At 44.9% G+C, this 27,929-nt stretch overlaps 2 protein-coding genes across 3 annotated transcripts; both read right to left on the minus strand.

The window, feature by feature from the left end:
* Nucleotides 1–389: 389 nt before the first annotated feature.
* Hmgcl (hydroxymethylglutaryl-CoA lyase) lies at nucleotides 390–18,041 on the minus strand. Of its 2 annotated transcripts, none has more exons than XM_089557766.1 (9): nucleotides 17,795–18,041; nucleotides 14,174–14,245; nucleotides 10,808–10,915; nucleotides 9,476–9,571; nucleotides 7,591–7,649; nucleotides 5,657–5,746; nucleotides 3,660–3,834; nucleotides 2,759–2,962; nucleotides 390–1,431 (listed from the first exon to the last, which is right to left on the minus strand). In XM_089557766.1, exons 1-9 carry the CDS (start codon nucleotides 17,873–17,875, stop codon nucleotides 1,330–1,332), a joined length of 987 nt encoding a protein of 328 aa, XP_089413892.1. In that variant the 5' UTR covers nucleotides 17,876–18,041; the 3' UTR covers nucleotides 390–1,329. The 2 variants fall into 2 exon arrangements, with proteins under 2 accessions (XP_089413892.1, XP_089413897.1); XM_089557771.1 differs by lacking the exon at nucleotides 17,795–18,041 and adding an exon at nucleotides 16,183–16,339.
* A 3,053-nt stretch (nucleotides 18,042–21,094) lies between these two features.
* Nucleotides 21,095–27,491, minus strand: LOC149367858 (uncharacterized). The gene is made up of 2 exons (XM_089557756.1): nucleotides 26,805–27,491; nucleotides 21,095–24,344 (listed from the first exon to the last, which is right to left on the minus strand). The coding sequence occupies exons 1-2, from the start codon at nucleotides 27,378–27,380 to the stop codon at nucleotides 23,910–23,912; spliced, it is 1,011 nt and encodes a 336-aa protein (XP_089413882.1). The 5' UTR covers nucleotides 27,381–27,491; the 3' UTR covers nucleotides 21,095–23,909.
* Between the last annotated feature and the right edge of the window lie 438 nt (nucleotides 27,492–27,929).

Here is a 27,929-nt window from a genome sequence, read left to right on the forward strand (position 1 = left end):
AGTTGCCCTTTCTTGGAATCCGTTCAGTTACGGAGGGGCCATTTGTTATCCCTCCGCATTTAATGCCCCGCCGATTCCCGTTTTTTTTCTCCTCGAATTCAGCTCGGATATCATGAACAGGCGTTTGTTTCCTGACCCATTCCTGCTGTCTTGCTGTTTCTTAATGTTACACCTACCATTAATTTAAAAATGGTACACCCTTTAATAAACTAGAAATTCGAGGGCGTTCAAGAGCCTATGAAATTCTAGGACTCTCAATGCTTTTGAAAACAAAGTTTTCATATTCAAGGGTTTGCAAGGTTTTCAAGCACCTGCATAGACCCTGTACGATTTTCCAACGCAAAAAATTTTAGGCGCTATAAATATAGTCATGAATGCTCCACGAAGACTTTGAGGTAACAAGTTTTATTCATTAACAACTGCATTTGATTGCGTAGTACATACATAAAGCTGCCTATACACAAGGCGTAGACATAGGCGTCATGATTGTCAATGCGTGGACCATGTCCTCATTCAATATGCGACACATAAATTGCGTAACAAAATGGCAGTCATAAATGCAATCTGACAAACGCAAAAAAAAAAAAACAAGCTCAGAGGAATGTTTGGTGTTTTGAGTCTATTACCACACACCATGCCGCAATCTCATGAATTTGGAGCCTGGTGTTCCCAACGGTATGGAAATTAAGTGCAATTAATACAATCATTATTACACAAGAAGTAAACAATGCTGAAAGAAATATACAGTTCGCATGCAGCATAGCAGGTAAAGAGCTCCCAGCATGCTTAAAAAAGCTGAATAAAAAAACTTCCAGCCTAGAAATGATATCCTTCATAATTTTGACCAAATACTAAACCTCAAAGCAACATATATTTCATTCCTTGGAGACACTTAACGTACACAGTAGACAAAATGTTCTGGTAACACAGTGTCCAATATCATGACTATTTAGATGGACCACAAAGTGATCAAAATGACGTAGTTTTGCAAGTGCAGCTGAAAACTCCGCACTTCAACCACCCAAGCAAAAAAATGGCACAGGCAATTGCTACACATCAAAATATGCACGTAAATAACTTACGACAATAACTTATTGCGTGAGCATAAATACACACATGGAAACACGGGCAATGCGGTTCTCTATAAATACAGGCTACCTGAAAAACATAGCCAGGCTATACATATAGTAGTCAAAGGAGGTGATGATGAACATGCGGTCTGAAGCCAAGCAGGCATAAGAACCACAGATGCCTAGGAGGCTCTAGTGCTGATGATGATGGTGAAAGCGGGGATTTGGCTTTCAAGCGGAACACTTAGTGGCTGGAGGCTCAAAGCCGGCTGATGGCCCGTGACACCTTGGAGTTGTTTGGCCTGTTCAGTGCCTTGCAGATGAAGTCGCCCACACTGATCACCTTCTGGAGGTCAACGCCCTGCACACAAAGGAAGAAAGACCCCTTAGCTCCGCTGTTTTTGCCAGCATGATGTGGTCATAAATGCTCTCACTTTCATCACCGACATGCATTGCCAGGGCGCAAATTTCGACCCTCAGGCACCTGTTATGGAGGGCAATAAAATGTCACATTTACTCCGATCTAATGCCAGTTTTTATACTGATAACAGGAATGGGACGTCCCGCCTAACTGAATAAATATTATTCAATAACTGAACCTTTTATCACGTCATGTGCTGACAGAAGCGACCCTCGCATTACAATTGCAGTCTTACTAATCGGGGTAAATCACAGTAGTAGTTGCAAATGCAAAAGCCTGATATGGTGATATGGCCCATTAGCAACGAAACCCGGCGCAGTCATCAAAAAAATTTCTTCTCAAGGCGCGGGGGTTTCAACTAAGGACCTCCAGATTGCGAGGCAAGCACACAACCCACAGGCCACAAAGCTGCATTGCTTCTTGGCAGATAAAGCTGAACCTAGTGTATGCATAGCCTTACGACTGATGCTAATGAGTATGTGTCATATAAGATAGAAAAGAAAAATATATAAGTTAAAAATTAATGGTTCCGCCATCAAGACACGTAAGTAACCTTAAGTGCCCTCCATAATTTTCTGACCCTTTCTAGTGTATGAAAGCTCCATTTTCAGTGAAAGCAGTATTTTTTATTTTTTTACATCATCGGAATGTGCTGATTTATCGAAACAGGCCGACCTCAATTCGTCCTTAGCGTCCCTTTAACTGCCGTTATGTTTTAGGGAGTTCAACGTCCCAAAACTACTCACGCTAAGGGAAGGACACGTAGTGAAGGCCTCCGGATAACTCTGACCACCTGGAGTTCTTTAACGTGCACTGACATTGCACATTAGACGGGTCTGTAGCGTTTAGCCTCCATCGAAATGCGACCGCTGCGGCCGGGATTGAACCAGTGCCTTTCAGGTCAGCAGCCGCATAACCATAACCGTAGCCAGCATCCTAACTTTATTCATAGAACAACTAAAATTGTACGAATAAGTCCTATGAATAAAATTAGTTGTCAGTTCGCACTCGCCCTGTACCCTGACTTATGTGTGTGTTTTTTCGTGCAACTTTACCAGGTCAGAGGAGCCCATTGTCCACTGAACGTCCGCAGCAACACTCCTCTTAACTACCACAGAAATATATACATATATATATCCTGTAATCAGAATGTTACACAGAGAGGCAGTAGCGCACAGCAATGGGACATCCCGCCTATAACGAAGGAGGAAGTAAGGAAAGCCTTAGGAGCAAAATATCCTCCTCTGGCAATGGCCAGATCACTCACCGTGGGTATGCCCATGCCGTGCAGCATGTAAAGGACGTCCTCGGTGGCAACATTCCCCGTTGCGCCCCGGGCATAGGGGCAGCCGCCCAGGCCGGCCACAGAGCTGTCCACCACGGCGACACCCATGGCGAGCGCTGTCAGAATGTTGGCAAGCGCCTGTCCGTACGTGTCGTGGCAGTGGACTGCCAGGGCACTGGCCGGAACCTGGGTGAAGGTAACCACTCATGAGCAAAGGTGCTCCTGCTACACATACTATCCCTGCATATACTGCACACAGCGACAAATGTGAAAGGAGAGCCTCTGCTGAGCAAAGCAGAATGCAGCGTCAGGTAAGAAAGAGGCACTGATGGAGGCACATGCAGATGCGGCAGCATGGTTCTATCTTATACATGCTTCCTGGCATGACATGCGCCACTACAAATAACGGCACATTGCTGATTATAAGTTGACTCCGATCATAAGTCAATCCCCCAACTCATTACGTCCCCATTGGAAAAAAAGTTTGACTCCGAATATAGGCAGACACTGTCTCACCCTGTGGCCCAAGCTTGCCAATAAGTTTTTCAAAAAAACCGAGACACACAAAAAAAATATTTATTAGTCCACGAGACATCTGTTATGACTCATCGCCACTGGTGAGAAGGATACAGTCACGGTCATCAGTGCCAAAGCAAAGATGGACGATGAGGCATGCACAGAATGAGGCACAGAGGGAACCCAATGAGCACTCCAAGGTGCCCAAGGGTTCTGAGGAATACACTAGTAAGACCGCACCGGCTTTAGCTCCATCAGTGCATCACATTAGCTGAGGAATGACACCACATTCACCCAGACCACAGGGATGCCAGGAAAAACAGAAGAAGCACGTGCAAGTAAAAAACAAAGTGCATGCTGGACATACCTCTTTGAGCACAGCCTGGAGCATGGGCCGCATGGTGCCCGGTGTGCCGACGCCAATGGTGTCGCCCAGAGAGATCTCGTAGCACCCTGCCTGGTACAGCATGCCCGCCACCTTGGCCACCACGTCGGGGGAGACGGCACCCTCGTAGGGGCAGCCGACCACACACGACACGTACCTGGAACCACACAACAGGCGTCACTCGCCTGGCACTTATGAGAGCACCTTCAGCGAAACCCTCGCACAATGCGCACCCTGTTCGGCCGGTCAAATGGGCAACTCCGGCAGTGTTGGGAATTCACGGTCAAGGGAAAGTCAGAGCATTAAAGGGTGCAGTGAAGAGGAATCTGAACTCATCTTTGTGCCGTGGGAACTCAATCTACACGTTCCCAGCATTCTTAGAAACCTCGACTTATTGCCCTGTGTGGCCGATTTCCCTAATTAGATCAGATTAACAACCGGCTCCCACTTTTTTTTTTAATTCTCCCTGTACGGCAGGCGGAGGCGACCAACGCATGGAGTGCCTTTCAGCCAGCTCCGTGGAGGCTTTGCTTTCACTTTATTTTTTCTTTTAGGCTTCCGTGAATAAATAGTTTCATTCACAGATAATATAGCCACAAAATAGCCCGCAGAAATAAATATATGCGCAGACTATTTGCTACTACGGATTATTACGTATTACTCCGCCAATTGCAGAGCGGCAAGCCTCCACGGAGCTGTCTGAAAGGCACTCCACGCGTTGGTCGACTCTGCCCACCGTACGGGGAGAGTTAAAAAAAAAAAAAAGGCGGGAGCCGGATGTTAATCCGATTTAGTTAGGGAAATCGGTCGCACAGGCCAATAATTCGAAGTTTCTAAGAATGCTCGGAATATGCAGGTTGAGTTCCTGCGGCAAAAAGACAAGTTCAGATTCCTCTTCACTGCACCTTAACTCTGTCTGCATTTCGGAGGTAGCCAGAACTGTCTGCAAATGCTTTTGGCATGACCTCCCTTATTCCTTCAAACAGTGCAAAAGACAAGGACACAGAAAGAAGACACACACAGCGCTGACTTACAACTATGTTTATTCATGAAATTTGCATGTATATATACACATGGCATGATGCGTGAGAGGTGGCAAACTGTTACAATGCGCATTGTACCAGTTTGCCACCCCTCGCGCATCATGCCATGTGTATATATACATGCAAATTTCATGAATAAACATAGTTGTAAGTCAGCGCTGTGTCCCCCTCTTCTATCTGTGTCCTTGTCTTTTGCACTGTTCGAAGGAATCATGGTCTACCAACTAGCCTGCACGTCTACCCTTGTAGGCTCCCTTAATATTTTCATAAATTTTCCTCCATCTGGTTATGACTGCCTTTCATGCCTTAAAACGACAACAAGCACGCTGAACTGCACTGGGGATGCCATGGGTTCTCTGAGAGTCCACTAGGCACACTTTCTCTGCTCATGTTAATGCCACCTCTGATGTCATTCAATCTGCAAACACTGCAAGATTTGTCAAATTTTTAAACATAACAGTTTTGGTATGCCCAGAGAGAAATTTTACTTTTGTCATTTGCATAAGGAATCGTGCTCAGAGGGAGTCACGTTGCCGTGTACCCTCACTGAAAACAGACTTTCATGCCCAGAAGGCATTACACTGTGGGGGCATCATGCATCACAGTTTTGCAAACTTTTAACAAGTACTGTCATCATAGCCATAACCCCATGCTAAGCAGCAACATGTTGCAGGAACTGAGCCACCACAGTACTGGTGGTTTCAGACCCGGCAACCTCACTGCAGCATTTCAAACAAAAAAAAAGTACTAACATTAATGCTGACACTGAAACAAAAACCTGTCCATACAGAATAGTCCCAATGCTAAAACTGCACACAGAACTGGCTTCCATTATTAAGCAGAGGCCCAATTTAAAGGCTCATTTTTGGGAAGCCTCTGGGTCATACAGAGCCTACTTAAGACACTGTGCCTCTAAATGGGAGCAAACAAACTCACCCTCTGATTTTGATGTTGTTGGCCTTGGCAGCTTCAATCACGTCATTGAACTTCTTGAGGCTCTCTTCTATGCTACAGTTGATGTTCTTCCTGCAAGGTGAGAACAGTAAAAAAAGATATGTGACACAGATGTATAATCTCTCTGTCACCTGCATTACTTTCTATTTGTGGACAATTTCCAGAATAAACGATTAACCTGTTGCCTTCTTCACGAGGAAGAAATGCCAATTCAAGCTTTTACAGCAAGACCATGCCAAAACCCCGACGACTAATACTTAAAGCAGAATACTGTTCCACTCAAGTAACTACTACTGCAATGAACAAGGTACATCATCATCATAATCAGCAGCAGCAGCAGCCTGACTACACCCACTACAGGGCAAAGGCCTCTCCCATGTCTCTCCAATTAACCCTGTCCTTTGCCAGTTGCAGCCACCGTATTCCCGCAAATTTCTTAATCTCATCCGCCCCCTGCTACGCTTGCCTTCTCTTGGAATCCACTCCCTTACCCTTAAGGACCAGCGGTTATCTTGCCTTCACATTACATGCCCTGCCCAAGCACACTTCTACCTCTTGATTTCAACTAGGATATCATTAACCCGCGTTTGTTCTCTCACCCACTCCGCCCTCTTCCGATCTCTTAACATTACACCTACCATTTTCTTTTCCTTAGCTCGTTGTATTCTCCTCAGTTTAAGGTGAACAATGTTTGTTAGCCTCCACGTTTCTGCGTTTCTGTCCTATAGGTCAGCATCAGTAGGATACAGTTGTTTTATTTTTTTCTCTTGAGGGTACAGTCTTGGTCAACAGTCTTTCACCACCACGGTCTGCTTTGAGCTATATAGTGGAACACTCGTGGCATGAAGACCAAAGGGCCTTGAGAGGCTGATACAAGATTTCTTCTTGCCTCGAAGAAGTTTAAAGCTTGAAGAGTTCCTTGAATGCTTCACTGCGTGGCAGAGAAGGAAACACTATGGACTCAAGATTTTTGACGGGGAACGTACAAAATGTGATTAGAGTGCTACAACACTCGCATTGCCTGTGCTACTGCTAACACAACTTTACACCTAAATTTCACCAAAACGGCATGCTAGGTTTCCATCCTGCACTGGCTCTCATTTTTGAAAATCCTTTGCCAGCATAACACCAAAACAGAGCCTTGTTTCAAATATATGCATCGAAATATGGCACAAGCCTCGAAATCGCACTGATCATGGCACGCAATCTTTGGAACATCTCATTCCCAGTCTATAGTCTATTGACCACCAATATAGCACAAATGCCAAAAAAATAAGTATATGACATGCAGGAGTTAAAATCATATTTTACCAGTACCGTATCTACACATATTTGTGAATTTTTTCTTAGTTAATAGGTTTCAGAATGCATCCCACATTGCATTTGGAACCAAGGTACAAATACGAGACTTTTTTCTCCCTGCCTGAGATTGCTACAATGATCTCCGCCACACACTCGCAAGCTGCTAAGAGAAAAGCGGAGCGGAAAGTTGGATAACGTTCATGATGTAAAAATAGCGCACAGGGAACACAAGGGACGGAAAGTAAATGACGCCGACAAGTGCTAAGGGAAGCCAAATTTTCAATGACCTTGGGGCCCAGTATGTGGCTGAGATAAAATGCCCCACAGGTTGAGGGGACATGCAAAAAATGCCCATGTGCGGCTGGTGCAGAGACTGCCTTCCCCACCAGCTGCATACAGTGACCACAATGGGTAATGTGCAGGAATAAATACTAGAAAGTTGCAGAAGAGAATCTTCTCAGCCAACTGGTGACGTTACGCTACTGAAGAAATTAACATGATGAATGGGAATTTGGCTACCGGCATTCTTAATAAATGAAAAGTCATGCAAAAAACTTTTATGTGTTACTGAGCTCAAAAGAAAGGCCCATGTTTAAGGGTGAACAATCACTTACTGTGTGAATGTTTCTGACGCAGCCCCAAACACGGCAATTTCCTTGGCCCCTGCGGCAAGCTGTGAAATCAAAACATAAAAAAAAATATGGAATTGGTCTACTACGTGTAAACCTTCGGCAATAAGAACCACAGTTTTCTTGGGAGCGGCGAAAGAAACCTTAAACTTGAGCTTTTCATCTCCAAACTTGATGCAACATGAATGCACTCAACTTGCTTGACCCGTCATTCATAACAAAGCAAGCGCTGGTGAAATAATGTGCAGAGCTGCTAACATGCTGGCTGGGGCCTGGGTTGTCTGTTTACAGTTTTTTCAATATGGCAGACTGTTGTAGTTTGTGTGCATAGCACTAGGGAGTGCATTTGTTAAACAACTTTCTCAAACCGCTGACCAAAATTTCAGCAATGTAATATCAGACATTGTCTGGCTGATAATCTTCAGTGTGTGGTCATCTAATCCCCAACAGACACCTGACACGTCCGTTCATTGCTCACACATTCTTCCCTGAAGATTTGCTGAAGCATTGCTATCATCACTGCCAGCAATGTTGATTGTTCCTTCTGCCAATTCAAATAAAACTACAATGCTCTTTCCCATGACTTTTCCAGCTTCTCATGAAAACCACTGCGCCCAAATACATAGCACTGGTACAATACACACTGAATTTCAGCATGTGACAATAGTGGCCCAAAATTATGCATGTCAGCCTCAAAGATGCACTAATGCTCTTGCCTCCGACTGCAATGTGTTGCTACAACTTGTGTTCAGATGACGCCCCCAGCCATAAATATTTTCCAAGAACACCTTGCATTGTCGTAAACAACAACTGTAGAAAGGTGGCGGTGTTCTACGACCCCCCACTTGGCACAAGTCGAGCACATTTCCAGTTCTGAAACTGTTAGTAAAGCAGTTTTTGTGAACTGCGTTCAATATGTACCGTTTCTGAACAACTGCTATACAAAAACAGCCCTTAGTAACCACACGGGTCAAGAGTTCTTGAAAATGCAGCGTGTAGAAAGAGTCCCGAAATAAATGTCCCAAATTCCCACAGATTTCATTCAAATGATCATTCTTTCATAACGCCAGGAAATCGCAAAAGCATTCCAACAAAAATGAGCGCTCTCATTGTTTAGCAACCTTTCCACAAACTCTCAAGCAAGGACTCACATAAAAATGTACCATTTTCATCAAAGAGCCTCAATACCTATGTACTGAGGCTAGCCACTGAAGCTAGCATTCCGAACAGGATTGATGATAATCACAGCATGCAAACAGACCGGGCCCTCTTAGTAAATGGCATTCATTCCCTGCAGTCAAATATAAAACTTCCCTGTCACTTCCCAAATGAGGTGTTATCATTTTAAGTTATCGCGAACTTGTTCAACATAACAAGTGAGTAGGCAGATGGCATTGATGTAGTGGTGACACCAACCAAGACAAGGAAGAATATAGAAGCAAAGAAATTGTACTAAGTGCAATACTAAGCACAAAAACACGGCAACTACTAGGACTAAGCAGGAAATATCGATGGCTCAGTTGCACAGGCAAAGGAAAGAAATAGGAAAAGACAACTATTAGTTAAGTGTTTTTCCACAGGCAAAATGGCCAATAATTCCCTGGGCTGTCCAGTTGTAGGTACAGTGCCTGAAGTAGAATCTCAGTCCACGCACTGCATTCTCCTTCCATTAACAACACTGCAGTCTCAAGGAACTGGAGGCATGCATGCACACACCCCATCTGCATGGCATCACAACGCCATCTATGCAAAAAGGTGACACTCTTCAGTACTAGCATCATGCCGCTTAGTCCCCGCTCCATTCGTTGCATGAAGCAGTAAGCAAAAGTGAACACAAAAACAAAAGTGCTAAGCAACAAGGAGCACTTACCGCTTCCTTGAAGCCCTTCATGTTAGGAACAAGCACCGGGTAGCTGACGCCCTTCAGCTTCTCAATGCCCTTCAGCACTTCCGTGTGGTCGGCCATCTGCACGGAGGGGGGAATATTGTACCACTGCCGTCACTTTCCATTCCCAACCTTGTCACTTTCCCATCCCTTGTCATCACCCCCTAAGGCTACCCTGTATACCACCAGTTACTTTCTCAGCATCTACTACCTCACTCATACTCACTGATGTTTGTTATTATAAGGTGAGCTATGGCTACCTGACGTCGGTTCTCTTACTGACACTGCACCCCTATGTCTCTCAGTGGCAAAGATAGATTTTTGTTTAAAACTAACCAGTGTAATCACATGAAGGGTCAGTGGCATGGGAGCCAAGCCCTACAACACTGCTCATGCACTTAAAACACACTACTGTCACAGTTAATAGAGCAGCTTCTCGTTTCCATCACTCTTTCTGCCTTGGAAAAGAAAGATTAAAAAGCAAACTATAGTTTTAAAAGTGCCATTCAGTCAATCCCAATTAGTGCTTACAGAAAGAGTAAATTCTTAGTGACATACATATACAACGTAAATTCTTCGCTAAGGTCTAGGAAGGCAGAAGAAAAATTACAGACGGTAATGAAGACTGTGCTGCAGTAAGGTTAATGTAGATAAACAATCCAAGGAGCAGACTCCAAAGAGCCAGCAGACAATTCAGCAAACAGGCTTCACTTTACAAAAGCTAACAAGGCAACAAGGTTGTTTTAAAGCCCATGTCATTCATTTCAGATTCATTTTGTGTATTGTTTCCCCTCATGTAATACCCCTATTCAGGGGCATTTGAGGTGTACAAGAAATAAATAAATAAACAAAATACAGTGTAAAATTACCACAAAGGCTTCTTCACAGGGAGGTGATTTCATATGAAGAACACCGACAACTGATCATTGATCTGACGGCAAAGCGCATTCGAGAAAAAAGTGCTCAGTGGGTGAACAGCGCTTTATAAACAAAGAGCACTGTTGGCAACTGACCAAAAGGAATAAATGGAAATCACGCCATGCCTGCTTAGTCAGATCACCATGCAGTTCAGAAAATCACCTGGAGCTCTGAAAATAAGAGTGAGCACACGGGAAAATGACCTCCATGGTCACTTGTCTATGCAAACTGAGAACTAAACGCTGTTGCCGGCGATGACAAGTTCGACCTTCAGATGTCGCAGATATTGTTGCCGGCGGTGACAGGTCTGAGTGTGACCTTCAGATGTCGCAGATATGAGAATGAGGCGACAGTATCACCCGACCACTCAGCCAAGCAATGCCCCTTATCGCCACTCACCTGAGGGACCCACTTGGGGGAGACGAAGCTCGTCGCTTCCACCACGGGCAGGCCCGAGTTTGCCAGCCGGTTGATAAGCTCAATCTTCGTCTTTGTCGGCACTATCTCCTGCAAGCAGTTGAGGCTTAATATAGGAAATGCTAAACTGGGAGGCTCTTTCAGAGCAACGACACCTCCCCAGCTTGTACCGAATGCTACAGTCTCACTCACGGCACTGAGGTCATGCATTCTTAGAGGTAAAAAAAGAAATGCCTAGTGAAAACTGGGACAAAAAGAAAAAATTAAAGCAATAATATGCTAATGCAGCATGTCCAAGCACTGTTTACAATGCATTTGCAGAACACTACACGTCTTCCCTTTTTAAGTTTCGAAGAAACAGTGTGTTCGATTCTGTTGCCTGTGCAGTGCTCTCTTAAAAACCAGACGTCAAACGTGACAATACACAAAGTACACAAACAATACCAAGCAAATATCACAGAAGAACTGGAAAACTATTGTGGCCTCGGCGGGAAGTACTCTGCAATACTGTTTGCTAATGCTACAGAAATAGAAACCCTCGCCCTAAAATTGAAACTACTGAAACAAAGAAGGAGGAGTGAAGTCTGTCCGGCTGCATAAAGGTGAAAACTGCAGAAAAGAGCACTGACCACATTTACGGTCACTTTGTGACTGCTAATGAATTGTTTGTACGGGATAAAAACCCTCAGTGACTGGCCACAAAGTATTTGCTTGCAACGGACCGGCAACTAGTCACAAAAGCTACTGGTCCAAATATTTTTGTATATATATTTTGCAACTATGTAATATTAATAATAATAATAATAATAGTAATAATGAAATAAGTTACTGATTCAAGTGCTGGCGTCAGCAGAAAAAATGCAAAGGCAGGATGCACAAGACATCACAAGAGGGACAAAGAGCAAACACTGGGATAGGAAATGATAACTTAAAGCTGCCTGTCCTCGACAGAGAGCGACTATGGTGTCAGGGCCAGGCAAGGAGCGGAATGCCACGCAGCTGTGTCAATGCCACCGGCAAATGTAGGGCAGACGCGTGGCTGATGAGAGCTCAGGTTGCGGGCATGAAGGGTTATCCACGCCTTGCGGAGAACACACACAGCCAAGAGATACAGCATGCAAACTAGTGAGAAACAAGGTATGATGGGTCCTTGTTCTCTCAACAATCTCCACAAAGGTACACTAGCGTGCTATAGCAGAACGGAGAATTGGCCAAAGCAATAACTGAGTCTTTAATTTCCCACGTCAGTTTTTGAAATAACGAGCACTAAATCAAAAGACCATTATTTCTAATTAATGACTATGATAAATGCATACTGTACGCACACAACCAGTTGCAGCCGTATTTCTCCACTGAGCACTGCATGATCTAGCTATAGATGGGAGTACAAGCCATATTTTTGCCCAATAACCACAGAAACACAACACTCGGCATGTGACCAATGCAAATGCTGCCACCACATTGTCCTATCAATTATACGCAAGGACAAAGCATCCAGATAAAGTAGAGAAGAAAGAAAAGCGTGACCTCCCAACTTGGGGGGGAAATTGTGCAAAACAATTTCTGATAAATGACTGCAAATGGAAACTGAAAACCGTATTATCACCACCACACACACTATCAATTTCTGCAGGCGTTTAAGGCTGCTCCTTCCATTACAAGGGAACCGTTTTGGCAAACAAAAATCTGCAGAAACCCCTTTTATAAAAGGCTACATGCCCAGATTAATGCCACTGGCCATTCACAACCTGCTGAATTTGACCCAGCGCATGTGACCAAGAAATGTGCACTCTCATTCTCATTCCACACGCAGAACGAAATGGAACTTTGTAAAAAAAAAAAAAAAAAGCCTTCAATACAGTAGCAAATGAGTTATTTATAACTTTCAGTCGGATAGAGCATCTTCACTACATTTATGTTGCAACTGGATATTATTTTTACTGATTTTAATATTATACCACAATATTCACATTATATTTCAATATTACTTACGACCATTTCAGCTTAGGAGCACTGTTTATAATAAGCTGAAAACGTTTTACTAGTCTTGCCATAAAGCCAAGAATGGTGAAAGTCATATACATTAACAGAGGTAACCAGAAATTATGGTTTGTGGTTTATGGGGGTTTAATTTCCCAAATCGACTAAGGCTATGAGAGATGCCGTAGTGGAGGGCTCCGGCAATTTCGACCACCTGGGGTTCTTCAACGCGCACTGACATCGCACAGTACACAGGCCTCAAGAATTTCGCCTCCATTGAAACTTGACAGCACCCGAGCGCCATAACTACTGAGCCACCATGACGGCTCTAATCAGGAATGAAAGGAACAAGTATACACATACACATCTCTCAACATCCCTCACTTTATGATCTCTATCCAAGAATAAACCACTTTCTTTCCTGTAAAGAAAAACGAGCTTCTAATGGGAATTCTTTTCGCAGGTAGAAATGACCCGAAGAAAAGTCGAGTACGGAACTGTTTCTTAGAAAACCTGACTTCTCAATCATTTATTCAAAAAATGGCACCTAACTGCTAAAGGTACACTGAAGAGGAATCTGAACTCGTCTTTTTGCCGCAGGAACTCAACCTACACGTTCCGAGCATTCTTAGAAACTTCGATTTATTGCCCTGTGCAGCCGATTCTCCTAATTAAATTGGATTAACGTCCGGCTCCTGCCTTTCTTTTTTTTTTTGAATTCCCCGCATACGGTGGGAGGAGTCGACTAACGCACGTAGTGCCTTTCAGGCAGTCGCGTGGCGACTTTGCTTTCGCTTTTATTTTGTTTCTTTTAGGTTTCCGTGAATAAATAGGTCTAGTCAGAGACCACACAGCTGCAAATTAGGCTCACGGAAAAAAAAATACACGTGGACTCTTTGCTTTCGCCGCTCACTACGTATCACTCCACCGATGGCAGAGCGGCAAGCCGCCATGGGACTGGTTGAAAGGCTAGTCGACTCCTCCCACCGTTTGTGGGGAATTAAAAATAAAAAGACGGGAGCCCGATGTTAATCCGATTTATATTAGGGAAATCAGCCGCACAGGGCAATAATTCGAAGTTTCCAAGAATGCTCGGAACATGTAGATCGAGTTCCAGCGGTAAAAATACGAGTTTAGATTCCTCTTCAGTGCACCGTTAACTGCCTGCATTTTAAAGAACCCAAAATGCAAGAGAGAGAGCCGTAACTACATGCAGTACACATATGGCCAGTGCTGCCCTGAATGAGGGAATTTCACACGAGAACACAGAAAATGAATATATATACACTAAAATACACAGTACAGTGGCAAAACGGGCTCTCTGAAGCTCAACAAATGAACACAGTGGGCCAGTGGTGGTGTCCGTACCTTCTCATTCTGAAGCCCATCCCTGGCGCCCACTTCCACCACCTTGACGTAGTCTGGAAAGCTGCCGATGCTCTGTAGAGTTGCAGGAGAAAGACAGAGGTGAGGAGCAGATCATCAGTGAAGCTCCAGAAAGCAAACTCTCTGAGCCACAGGTGGGCTGCACTAACTCCACAACAGAATCCAATGTTAACGAACTTCTATTATTGCAAAAAAAAAAAATTGCGTATAATTGAAAACCTACCCTATATAGAGCACATTGAACCTATTTTTGAAAAATATAAACTTTAAAAAACAATTTTATTTCATTTTTGGAAGACACTGCATGACATTCACTGAAATAGCAAACTTGGAACAGCCTGCACCAGCATGACTACCTCGTCATACAGATGTACTGAACTAATTATGGGGAACAAATGCTTCAGTGTAGTCTATCCAAACTTCTAAATAGTTTTCACAAGAGAGTCATAGAAATTCTCAACCGAACTCCATCAGAATTTAAGTTGCTCATGAAATACTACCTCTAATCAATATGTTCCACCGCTTGTCATACATTTTACACTGCATTATTATTTATCTGTTCTTTGTTTTTAAGCAATCACGTATCTTTGACCCTTACGTTATATACATTTCTTTGTTATGATCTGTCACGCTGCGAAAGTTCTCCATAAATTGTGTTTATGCCTTCCGCTGTTGCTTGTGTGGAAGTCTAGAGCTACTCAAGCTGCTTGCATGCAGCTTTTATTTACCTTGATTTCCTCCACCCGTGAGAATGAGAAATAAATAATGAATGAATGAACTACAAATATCAGAGGCTGGGCCAGTTAGTTCATTGTTGAATGAACTTACAAAATGCCAATGCTGTGGACTGCACAGAAAATGCTGGCTTTGAATGGAAGTGACATTAATGCACACTCCAAGGCAACTGAAATCGTTGAAAATTATTCAAAAGCTAAATTAACAGCACACACATATGAAGTTTGGAAAGCTTTCACGGTCACACTAATGCTAAGACATCACTGAAAGTTGCAACTTGGTCCTGATGTCACTGATCCACGCTATGCAAATTGCAAAGCACCCATGAAGGTAGCCACCATCAAAATATTTGAGGACATCATCATCATCAGCCTAAACATGTCCAATCCAGAAGTTGCACTCTAATGCTTTGAAGGGCACAGATGCTGTTTCTTGCACGAACAATTCTTACATCTCAAAGCTGCAATGTTTGGAAGTGCACGCATGAAACAAATGCTGTCTCGTTCACTTGAGTACTGGAATAACTGTGCTGAACGCGAGTAACGATGCGGAAAATGTGAAACAGCCCAGCAAGCAAATTTCTGCGCATTCTGCAGAAGAGAAACGCCTGTGCACAGCGTACTTTACAAAGCATCCCACGATTTCAGTGTAACAGTCTGACAGCTGCAAAGGATGCGACGACTACAGTGCGAAAAATGCAGCAAAAAAGAAAGCATCAGCGACAGTGGCAGGAAGTGGGCCGCAGGGGAAGCAGCTGTGCACGGGTGATGAGGCGGACCATTTTAGGAGAGCTGCGCACAACACGAGCTTTGAGACATGCAGCTGCGATATGCAGGATGTAGGGACGCAGTAGGCGTATTGTGGCTGTAGCTTTGTGAGCTGTTTTGGCATACGTATTCTGACCTCCAGTGCTTTTTGCACACTGGCAAAGATTCATAGATATCACAATAAAATGCAATGCATGCACTAGCATGAAAGACCTCAACTTCTTTAAATACACAGTGCATGGGAAGAGCACCCGGTGGGAAAGTGTGATAATTTTCTCGGTTGCAAAGCACACGTAAAATCAATTCCGGCCTCCCATTCTTATGAGAATGCAAGCAGGTATCTGAATTGCTGCACACACATATTCACTCAAAAGCAAGGCACCTCCACATGAGTTGCAATAGCAAGATGCACATGCGAAACTGCAAGCCAGCATTGTTCGAGGCACAGAGTGCAAACGAAAGAGTCATTCTGCGAAAGGAGGTACCAACCTTAGGATTTGTGAATGGCTCGTATTCTTTAACAACCATGCTTTCCAGAGATGAACTTCGTCCCACAACAAAAGGCACGCACACACAAACGAGAAAGGACCGAATGAAGCACTCGCGATCAAACGAAACACGGCTCTACTCTCTTTCAGGAACGTGGGTCACTTGCGTCTGAGCTGCTACTGAAATCAAGACTGAACTCAAATACCCCGAACCCTCTCCCGCGCCCGACGCGTCGATGACGTCAAACGTAAAGCCCACTGGGCCAGCCAATCGCTGCGGCGATTAAGTCACGTGCCCGACGGACGCACATCGCGCGACTCTCTTCCCCGCGATTTGCAGCAAGATGCGAAAAAAACACGGAAAAAACACAAATCTTCCGACTCTCTTATTTCGGGAGTTTCTTTTCTTTATTCAGCTCTTCCTTTTACGGTCAGTGGTTTATGCATGGACCTCACGGTGCAGCGCTAAGGCGCTGTTTTTTTTTTATTTATCTTTTTTAGCTCGATCGCAGACGGAACAGGTTTTTGCGACAGCTAGACGACTTCTCGCGTCACCAGCGACGAAGCACACGAATGATCTGCACCTCGCAAGGCACGCGGCGTTATAGGCGCCGTTGTGAGCATCTCTTGTCGTTTTCGGATAACGCAGAATGTTTTAGTCTGCCGCATTTCCATGCACGCCGTCCGGTAAATAGAGTTAAGCAGAAGCAAATTACACTTGCGGAAAAAAACCTTGCGGGGCATTTCGTTAACGAAAAATTTCCGTTCATGCATCCTTGCTTTGCGTTCATGCATCCTAATTTGCAGCACACTTTCATCAGCAGGAGGGTAATGAATTATCCCTTTGACATATTTGTTTTGGCGACGCAGCGCGACTGCGAGTTTAACTGAGGATATCAAAATCGGTAACTCACGGCGGCTAGCAGAAGCGTCACGATCAGTGCACACAAACACTAGATATAAATGTGCTGGTCGCTTTAATTAAAAAAATATATAGAAGCAAACGCTAAGCAACAGTAAAGCATGCTTAGTATGTGTACAGCGCGCGTACTAGCGTTAGTGCAGTACGTTATTTGTGGTAGCTACAGGCAAATTATGAAGTCTTAACACTATACGCAGGCCTCTGTTGCTTTCATTTCTCATAAATACAACCACAGTGAACCCACAACGCACAACTGAACCGGCGCTGACATGTTCTAAGCTTGACAGCTGAACTTTCAGAAGGGGTCAAGGTCAGCCGCTTTTTGCGTTTCTTTCTTGCATTCTTTTCCTGCCGCTCTCTCATCCAGCCTTCGTTAAATTTTCACCGGTAACTCAGGAACATAGCTGATATTCTCTAGAAGCGCTTACCGTCAACGAAGTATCAGCTATCAAAACATGTCAACGTTTCAGCAGCAAACAGATGGTGCGAAGGGACGGGGTATGAATTAACGCAGTACAAAAGAAAAACTCCCAAACCTGCAGCACGTCAAATACTGGCTGCGATCGCACATTCGTGACAGTGACAGCTATCATGCTAGAATCGCTACGACGAAATTAATTCGGAGGCTAAAGAGGAGGTATCCGGTAGCCACGAAGACGTCGGGAACAAAAACGAAAGAAGCGAGTCTCACCTTTGCAGAGGCATACGTGCGGCACATGCGCCGAGCCAGTCCGACGCCCAGGTTAAGGAATCCACCGCAAGACACAAACATGGTGATTCTCTGAGTTACTCAATGAGCGTACACTTCCTGCAGATCACGCGCTGTACTATTTAGGAAATGCACGAGCCGACAACGGACTGCAGTCAGCCAGCCGAGTCAGCTCATCCACGAGCGAGAACCCACCACCGGCACCGCTACGACGATTCTAGCGGCGCGTAGCGGTGTCGTTTATGCGGTTTCGGTTTTGGTAGGGTCGCTAGTTTTGGCCAGCGCGGATTTCCGCTGCGCAACACTGCCAGTGATCGAGGGTGCTGTTTGAATTGTTTCTATTCAGCGCGGTCAAAAAGAAGCAGGCGCTATCAAAATGAAGATTTATTGATCAACGGATTTTACGCGCCGAAGCTGCAGGGCGGGTTACGGGGGACGCCACAGCAGAGCTTAGCTGCTTTTGCGCCTCTCGCCTCTGCCGAAATGCGATGTCAGTGCAGGTTAAAGATTCCCCAGGTGGTCGAAATTTATTCCGGAGACCTCCACCACGGCACCCCTCGCTTTCTTCTTTCACTCTACCTTACTCCCTTCCCTTAGGGCGCGGTTCAGGCGTCCGCCGATATATGTGAGACAGATACTGCGCCATCTCCTTTCCTCAAAAACCAATTTACCAATTTTACGACCAAATTCAAACCTACGGGCACGTGCTAGCATCCAGTCACCACACATCAAGTGGGCCGGAGCGACGGGTAAAACTGATAGAGATACCAAAATAATGCGCCATGCGGTAACACAGTGAAAAAAAGAAAACAACTACGTAGACATTAGAACATCCATGTACTGGTTTTACAATGGTAACAAATGTCACAGATGGCCATCCACCCGATTATATTGTTTAGCTACTGAACAGGAAGTGCTTCATGGCTACGGAAAAATTGCATGCTGCTTTCACATCTGTGGGTATAGAATAATCCCTACGAGAGCGCCTTGGAATTCAATTAACCTTCGACCATAAGCATTCCCGGCAACTAGTAGATTAAAGCAGTTGTTGGTAAGGGGTAAGGTAAGGTAAATAAGCTTAATGGCAGGGGGACATCACGTAGCATTATTCTGTGTATCACGTCAGCAGCACTTATTACATGAAAAGAGTCAAAAGAGTTCTGTTTGAAAAGTTGGCCTCGAGGAAGTGACCACAGATCATGCCTACATTTATAGTATACAGAGTTTAGTAACTGACATGATGAAATAAATTTGAAAGCAAACCATGCAAAAATGCTTGGCATATCTGTGTGCTTACAAGAAATTATTTCGTCATTTTTTTAACAGCTAGCATGCATATCAGTCACTTGTACTGCAAGATCTTCAGTATGTAACTGCATTATATAGGTTCAGCAAAGCAGAAATCTGGGCGAGTTGGTAAGTATTCATGATATTGTTCACAGCGCAACAAGAACGGGAAAAACGAAAGACAATATTTACCCTTTCCCACACAGGCGCCCATTGCAGGAACTGCCAATGCGAGCATATGAAAGATCATGCTGAAAGGAGGGCAAGAGGTGACCCCCTTGCACAGTCTACGTTTATGTGCAAGGAGTGCAAATGCGTACCGGATTATAGTAACACGCGCATCCTGTTCCGACACGGCGATACGGTAACACGAGAGATCATGGAGGCCTTTTATATTCATCAAAAAGGCAGTCTATGTATCAGCAGCCCTTCGATTGCCTTATCCGAGAGGGAGTTAAGGTATTTGAACTCCCACGTGCCTTCCAGAAAACGTCTGTGTGCCTGATAAGTGTTTCTATATATACCCCTTCTTTTCTGCAATAAAAACTAGTTGATAGCGCTTGTTTGTGTTACTCTATCGTCTTTCGTTTTTCCCGTTCTTGTTGCGCTGTGAACAATATCATGCATTATATAGACAGTCTGCATTTTAAAGCAAGAGCTGTAAGGCTCCCATTCAGTGGAAAACTCGGTGTCGTCCCGGCGTCTGGCTTGTGTCGTGAAACTCCAGATAGGTTGAAAAGAACATGGAATTGAAGCGATTAAAATATAGCATAAATTGTGAACACAGGGTCACAACACCACTCAAACGTCATAACTACATGCAAGTATAAAAAGATATTAACTGTGCTGAGAAGAAAATTGGGGCAATTAGTAGGGAGTAGTAGGAATTAGTAGGGACTTTTGGACTGCGAGTAACACACTACTCTGAGGCCATGCATGCACGCCCGTACGATTTGGTCAAAGCGGAGTTTTATATGTAAGTCGTATTGTTTCACATAATGTGGTAACTGTATTGTAATGAGTATGTGTGTGAAGATGCACTAATTTAGGAAGTAAAGATTAAGCGAGTAGCAAAGTACATGTGAGCAAATGACTGAATGCTTGTGTCGTGACATTGGTGTGTCGTGTCATCTGGTAATAATAGTCGAGCATGTGAGCGAGTGATATGTTAATGAGAGCACATGGAGTTGCTGGCAGGACCCACTGACGCTCCCTTAAAGGTGCAGTTTAAGTGTCCCTCAAATTTTGGTCGTACATTTGCTTTGTACATTGTGTCTTTGAGTTTGATTTCATCGTCGCTTTATCATTACGCTGCTGCATTAGCTTCTGGCTGATGGAGGGTGAGTGGAGGTTTATAGTAAGGAGATACATTTTTACTAATGGGGGCTCGGACATGCTCCAGCACACAAGCACACTCGTGCACACACACTTGCATGCACACATATACAGGCCACGGCTTTTTCGCTGATAGAAGACTATACTGCTAAAGCAGTAGATAGTGGAAGAACAAGACTAAAATTGCGCCACTGCTCCAACACAAGGTTAATTATCTCAGAACAGGCATAACCTCAGGTTCAGCCTGCATTCATTATGCCTGACTTGTACTCAAGGATAAAGTTTTACAAATTAAACATATTCCTCTCAGAGTTCAAAAATGCAGCTTTATCTTTTTTTTTTTGCCACACATCAAATACTATACGCTACTGTATTTCCCATGGGAATACAAAAGCATCACAAAACTTTGCAACTATCGAGAAAACGGCAATTATCATAAAACTATTCCCATATAATAATTCTTCAGAAATCTTACATGCTCGCATCAAGTGCTTTTTCCAAAATTTTAACAAGGTACATGCAAAATAGTGGGACCTTTTGCCCCTCAGGACGCCGCAAAAAAGTCTTGCAGTACCTAAAAGCATTTCAAAACATGCGAATTCTTTTCAAAGTACTCCAACCTTTTTGAAGGTTTATAACGAAAACAAGCTGTGAGACTAGTTGAGGCATTTGCTTTTATTTCTTTTGCACTAAGACAATCAGCTAAACACTAAAAAACAGTTGTTTCTTTGCCTATGGCATCTTTGCACACTTGGACAAAGTGTTCGAGACTCTTGACCACAAAATCAGTATCTTTAAAGCCTCTATTGCTAGTTGTTGTGAGCCTTGTTTTAGGATGAATATGATTACCAGCATCTCAGGTTACACCTCCCCAAGTGTAGGGTAACCTACTGGGCATCACCTGGTTAACCTCCCTGCCTTTCCGTCCATTTCTCTCTTATGCTGCATGAAACGCTGAATCGTATGACATGATCCAGAACATTCTGTGGCAAACGGTTGGTCCACAAATTTTAGACGAATGTCAGGACTAAGTGGCCCAACTTCGACGCCTGCCAGACATTGATATATATACCGGTTCGACATAGTTAAGTTTTGAGTTGTGGTGCTCCGGCATCACGCTGTCGCCTGTTACTATTTTATGCCATCATGTAACCACCTCGGTTACCATGGCAACCACTGGGTTATGATTTGCATTATAATGGATAATGCTGAAACCCAAATGGCGAGAACTAGAACTTAATGCTCTAATGCAATGTTGTCGCTATGGAGGCCGCCATCTTGTATTCTATCCGTGGAATCAGCATAACTCGGAGGCTCGAAATGTGACCAGTAGAGCTTACGCTCTAAAACAGCCATAGAGTTTCTTGCTATTACCTAGAGGGGAAGCTGCTGCCCCATCTATGGGAGTTTGCATGGAGGCCCCTCGAGACACCACTTCAGCCACCATGGGCGCTCAAAGCATCACGGGCTGGTGAGCTACCGACTGCAGAACCACAACTTTAGGATAAAAAATAATGCAAAAATAGATGTAATCAAGAATGCCCCAACATTCAATATCCTGTCTGTAAACTGCTGCAAACGAGCAGAAAAGCTTGTAAATGCAAAGTTTGCCCAAAATAAGAGATGGCTAGCCCTTCTATTGGCCAAGTATTGAACACTACAAAAACTAATCTTTTGTGGTTAACAGGCACACTTTTAAAAAATAAATATGTCAAAAAAATGTTGTTGCTTAAAAACTTTAAGAGGTTTTTTAATGGCGGTTTGGAAAAGAGAAAGCTTTTATTTGCGTTGTGTGCTGTTGTGTTCTCGCTACTATGGTGTTTGCACACTACATTCACTCCAAAGTCGTCTGCATGCGAGACGCTCCATTTGACAGCTCTTCTCTGAAGCCGCACGTATGCACGCACACATGGAGAACAGCGTTTTCGGAATGAAACATCTCAGTAGCGTCACTCTGTGTTCCCGAAAAAAATCCGACTGTCCGGCACCAGGTAGCTCACTGGCCCATGATGCTTTGAGCATCCATGGTAGCTGAAGTGCAGCGCCGCCAGCTTTCCCTTTAGGCAATAGAAAGAAGCTCTATGAAAACAGTAAAAATGGAGAGGAATTCAGCCAGAACAGATGATACCAATAACACTGAAATCTTGCATGTTGACCTGTTGCCTCTTCTGACTATGGTCCTATTCAATTGCACTTTCTTTAAATTTGAGTATGAGCCAAATAAACAAACTCTAAGCTATTCGAGTGCCCTCTTCCAAGAAGTGACATGGCAACCTTCAGCAGCTGGTCCACAGGTCACGATCCATCCTCTACTCCGCATCGCTGACACATTGCCCACATTTTGTCATTTCCCACACACATCACACATTACACACACCTTTCTTTTTGATCCTCTAATTCACAGCTGAACATGGGCGGGGCACGTAATGCGAGGAGCAGACAACTGATGGTTCCTTGTGGTGATGAAGTAGATTCAAAACCAAAGGAGACCTCGGCAAGGGGCAGCAGGGACCCAGGTGGGTGAACGAGGTTAGGAAGCTTGCGGAGGTGAGGTAGCCGCTTCTCTTGCACGACCAGTACAGTGAACTAGAATCGGCAGTGTAGTGGGTAGGGTGGGGGGGGTCTACGGATGTCCTCAGCTGCATCGCCAGTTGCCGCCTGCTCCAAGAGAGTCCAATTGCAGCGCCACCAGAAATGAGTTGATTACCACGGCATTTGAGCGGTTATGTTTTTTCACCTGAAGTACTGTCGCAGTACAGACCGCACAACTGAAGAAAAACAGTTTATTGTTTTATGAACCAGGCATGCGCCCCAATGCAATTTTGTTTGCAGACGACCTTAGAATGCAATAGTAACGCATGAGTAATGAGTCAATGAGTAATTACTCCCTTATTATCCACCTTGGGGGATTCCCCTAAACATTTGATCAATAGTAACGCGTTCAAGATTGGCCAATTGCAGCAACCCGCCGCGGTGGCTCAGTGGTCAAGGCTCTCATCTACCGAGCTGGAGTACCCGGGTTCAAACCCGACTGCGGCGGCTGCATTTCGATGCAGGCGAAATGCAAAACGTGCCCGTGTGCTGCGCAGTGCCAGTGCACGTTAAAGATCCCCAGGTGGTCAAAACACTAGGGCACCTCTTTCTCTCTTTCTTCTTTCACTCCCACCTTCCTCCCTTCCGTTACAGCGCGGTTCAGGTGTCCACCGAGATATGTGAGACAGAGACTGCGCCATTTCGTTTACTCAAAAAACCAATTTACCAATTTTATTTTAACTGCAGCACCGACGGTTAGGTTCGTTTACCAGCGGCAAGCAGAAGCACCCCATGGGTGGTCTCTCCTGTGCGCTAAACTGTCTCTTCTATTACACAGTAATGACAATGTAAACTACAGTGGGAGAGGCCACTGTCCTCCAATAGGCGTAGTTAGGATGATGGTGATGATGTATTCACAACCAAGGTTGGTAGCAAGTCCTCCCTAGCAAGTGTCCAGGGCATACTCGAGTTTGTTTTTGAGAAACCACTCAGGGTCCTTCAAGGTGCCAGGTCCAAGCCTGGTGGTTCCAAAGAGAGCCAGCCTGACCATCTGGCCAAATGTCCGGTTGTACTGGCCAATGTTCGATAATGACAATGGCCCGAAAGTGTCCGACGTAACCAGGTAGTCTCGATGCCTGAACAGCAGGTGGATGGCGAAGTACTGTCGCCAGTCAGACTTGCACACCCCGTACAAGAGGTGCGCCACATTGTGCACTCCAAAGTCATAAGGCACGCGATGAATGAGATGCGGCCGTGGTACGAGGATCATTTCAGTGGGGAGGCGCCCTGCGTTCCAGTACCACAACTCGGGCCGGTAATACCGGTACGAGTCGTACCACAGCTGGAGAAACCGGGCATTCTTGTGGGCCACGAGCACCTGGAGGTAAAGAAGCAAAAACAAGAAAACATGCAGCATTTTTAGGAAATTAGTAAATTTATAATTTAATTTTATAAACTGCCTTTTCATGAATTACATTGAAGGAGGGCAGAAAGTTGGGCAAGTTGGTAAACATTCATGTGTGTTCGTCGTGTGTGTTTTTTCCTCTCGTCTCCGTCTTGTCACGCTTTGAAACCCATCATGCATGAATTACATACCTGTGGCTGTTGCAAACACTAAACGCAATAACCACATTACACAGCCATATGAACATACTCTTCACAAGAAATCATCTTACGAATGGGTAAAGAAAATTGTGAAGAATGTTAAAGCACAGGATAGCAACAGTGAAATGAACTAAAATGGAGCTGTAACAAATGTTTATTGTTTGTCTCAGGGAAGTTTACAGCTTGATATTAGTATTCAATGAAAACACTGAGTTAAGGCTGCACAAACTGTGCACAGCATAGGTGTCAAACATTTTGTAACATTCTATCCGTCAAACTTATTGCTAATGAGAAATCTTTGGAGCTTTTTCATGATCCATTACCAAAACAGTGAGCTGATTGTGACAAAAACAACAAATGCTTCTTGGGATGGCACTTAATGTCGAATGTCACAACGGCAACCCTCTCCTGAAATTCACTCATAATCCTCATAACCCACACCCCCACTTTATAGCTTGGCTTTTCGAAAATTTTTGTAGAGTTAGTCATGCATGAAAAAATATGCCGATGGGACCTGTGACTCATGTAAAACAAGACGAATGTGAAAAAAACAAAAACGAACTAGCAGTATAACACAACTGGCTCAATACAATGCAAAAAGACAGGCCATTTGTAGGGTCTCAATCAAATGGTACACAGCTGGCGTCAACAAATTAAAGCTTTACATTGTTAAGACAGTGCCAGACTAGTTTTGCAAGAAAACAAAACTGCTTCTGAACTGCTCAATATAAGTCTGATTTGTGCAGATCAATTTTCTTTATGTTCTTCTGGAGCACTTGCTCTCATTTCAATGACAATTTTGAAAAATTAATTTATGGAATATAGAGAGATAGTACACTGAAGCTCGGAACTATCAGCTTTAGCACGCTTACAGTCTTCTGTGAAGTAAAGATAAAATGTCACGTACTCTGGATGTAATTTGGCAATAATTTCAGAGCTTACATAAGAGTGCATGCATACTAATTCCATTTCCCTTTTTTTTGAAGGAATTTTTCACACTGTGACAGACACTACTGATTATTTTCTGGATAAGATCTAAACTTGTCCAAGTTCTTTTTGTTACGACTTAAAAACTTGCATGCTTATTGCAAGCTTCAACAGTCGGGTTCCCCGTGAATTCATACAACCTCTTTCAGGAAAGCTTTCAACAGCACGAACCACATCATACTAGCACTCAAGATCCAACTGGACAGTCTCCAGTTCTTTGTATGCCTGGCTGCTAGACTTCATCCCAGGGTGCCAGCAAGAAGTCATCTTCCAAAATGCTCACTCCCATACCTTTCCTGGGCACTAGAGGGTACCACAGGGGATTGTCCTGAAGCCAACCCCATATGATGTTACATTTCAGCCTCAGCTAACTCCCCCGCTGTATGTGGATATGTCACAATCATGTAACTAGTTGCATTGCAGCAGGACTATGTAAACCTCCCGGTCGACACTGGTCATTAGTGGTCCCGCCATAAAAAGATCCTCAAAACAAAACAGAAGTGCCATCATGCATGTCACCTCACCGAGCCAGTCCACTAGCTCCTGTGGGGCCCACAGCCACCATATTTCTCGGCACATAAGCCTGTGTGGGCTGCGCATATGTCACCCTCATCATCTTGGTGTGAGCGAGTGCACCCGAGTACGACACCACTGCTCATGTCAGGCAAGCTCTTAGATGGCTGCACTGTAAGCATGCCTTGGTGGCGGCTAGATAACGGCAGAGCAAGCAATGCACCATGAAGAGTTCAGTGTGGGAGCTTTGCCCTTGCACACTGCAGTTTGGGTGGCCTGGCTCAGCCACTGATGTGTTCCTGGAACTTGCCTGGGGAACAAAGTTGTACCAGACTCTGCAGCAGCAGTCTGCCAGCGCCATAGACGTGGCACCATGCGTGAGTGGCTATGAAGATCGCAGCCCACAGATGTGAGCATGTTAGTGCTGTGCTGTTTTTTTGACAGAGCTGCTGAGTACCTTTGTGTCTTGTAGGGCATGTGCACTGCTGTAGCTGTGCACATGTTAGCAGTTTTGTCAACTGTCCCATGCCTAGCTCAGAGTTTCGTAATGGTAAAACAGTCGCAGTTTTTACCTCTGCTGCAATGTAGAGGAGCAAGCGTCATTGAGCACTGTATTTCATTTGAACCGTAGGGCTGCTGAATTGGTTTCTGAGTCGCGTGCGAGACAGTGCAGGGATAAGTTCTGCTACTGCGGCCGTTTATCAACGGGTGTGCGGGCAAGCCGCGCGCTCACCTGCGTGCCGAGGGCCTGCTTGGGGTACCAGCCCAGGGCCATCTCGAAGCGGCGGAACGGATCGAGCGAGCGCACCAGGTACGAGTCTCCGTCGAGGAAGATGCCGCCGTACTTGCGCAGTATCCGCAGCCGCGCTATGTCCGACGCGTGGTAGATGGAACTGAGGCGCTTGCCGAATATGTACCGGGGCCTCCGGATGGTCTCGAGCCGCAGGCCCGGGATGGCGGAGACGAGCGGCCAGTGCGGACCGGACCGCGTCGACTCGTCACACCGGTCGCAGTGGATGACCAGCGACGCTGGTCGCTGCTGGATCCACGCCGCACGGATGCACACGGCCTCGACGAAAGTGAGCGATGCATTTCCCAGTCGCACGAAGTGCACCACGTTGGGCACTATCGGGTGGTCGAAACCCGTCACATTGTCGGCACCGCTGAAGTCCACGATATCCCCGGCCCACCAGTTCCGCACGGAGGCAGAGAGATGAAACTTGCGGACGGCGCGCCTGTAAGCGACAAGTAAAACGAAAACTACAGCGACGGCGGTCGCCAAAAGAAGCAAGCGGCGAGTGTAGCGCATCAGGATGCGATGACATTTTACAGATCGTGCACATGCAGGGCAATACTTTCACCCGAGCTACCCGAGCTGAGATCGAGTTCGGCTTCGTCAACACGTCCACGCCCGTGCTACCCGCGCACAACGCGAAGGAAACTGCTCTAGACAATTATGGTGGGTCAGTGCCTTGAAGCATCTTATGGAGGCCGCCATTCTGCGCGCTAGTTTTAAAACGTGTTTGTCCGTTGACATTATTCCTCGCTTTCTTCAAGCATTTGTGCTAATGTTGCGTGAACTCTTTCATTATAATCAAAAAGTTCACTCTAGCGTGTAGCTTATAAATGGAAGTGAATTGTTAATTGGGGAATTGAATGCGACAAAGGGACTCCGTGGTGACGGACTGAGGATTAATTTAGACGACCTGGTGTTCTCTAAAGAGCACATGAGCGTTTTTGTATTCCGTCTTCATCTTAAATGCGGTGCCGCGTCTGGGATCGTACCCGCGACACACTGAGAACCCTGATACCTTTATCAGCTTATACGCACATTACGAGACCTACAGACGTTTACCAC

The sequence above is a fragment of the Amblyomma mixtum genome, chromosome 1 (assembly GCF_055824585.1).
Source record: "Amblyomma mixtum isolate Tamu chromosome 1, ASM5582458v1, whole genome shotgun sequence".
Lineage (NCBI taxonomy): Eukaryota > Metazoa > Arthropoda > Arachnida > Ixodida > Ixodidae > Amblyomma > Amblyomma mixtum.

Excerpts from the sequence above, each read along its gene's own strand:
- LOC149367858 (XM_089557756.1), bottom strand. The coding sequence starts at position 27,380 with ATGCGCTACACTCGCCGCTTGCTTCTTTTGGCGACCGCCGTCGCTGTA. Across the intron at positions 24,345-26,804 it reads AGCAGGCCCTCGGCACGCAG|GTGCTCGTGGCCCACAAGAA; the intron begins GTGAGCGCGCGG and ends CTTTACCTCCAG.
- Hmgcl (XM_089557766.1), bottom strand. The coding sequence starts at position 17,875 with ATGTTTGTGTCTTGCGGTGGATTCCTTAACCTGGGCGTCGGACTGGCT. Across the intron at positions 10,916-14,173 it reads ATGGGCTTCAGAATGAGAAG|GAGATAGTGCCGACAAAGAC; the intron begins GTACGGACACCA and ends AACTGCTTGCAG. Across the intron at positions 9,572-10,807 it reads CCCCCAAGTGGGTCCCTCAG|ATGGCCGACCACACGGAAGT; the intron begins GTGAGTGGCGAT and ends CCCTCCGTGCAG.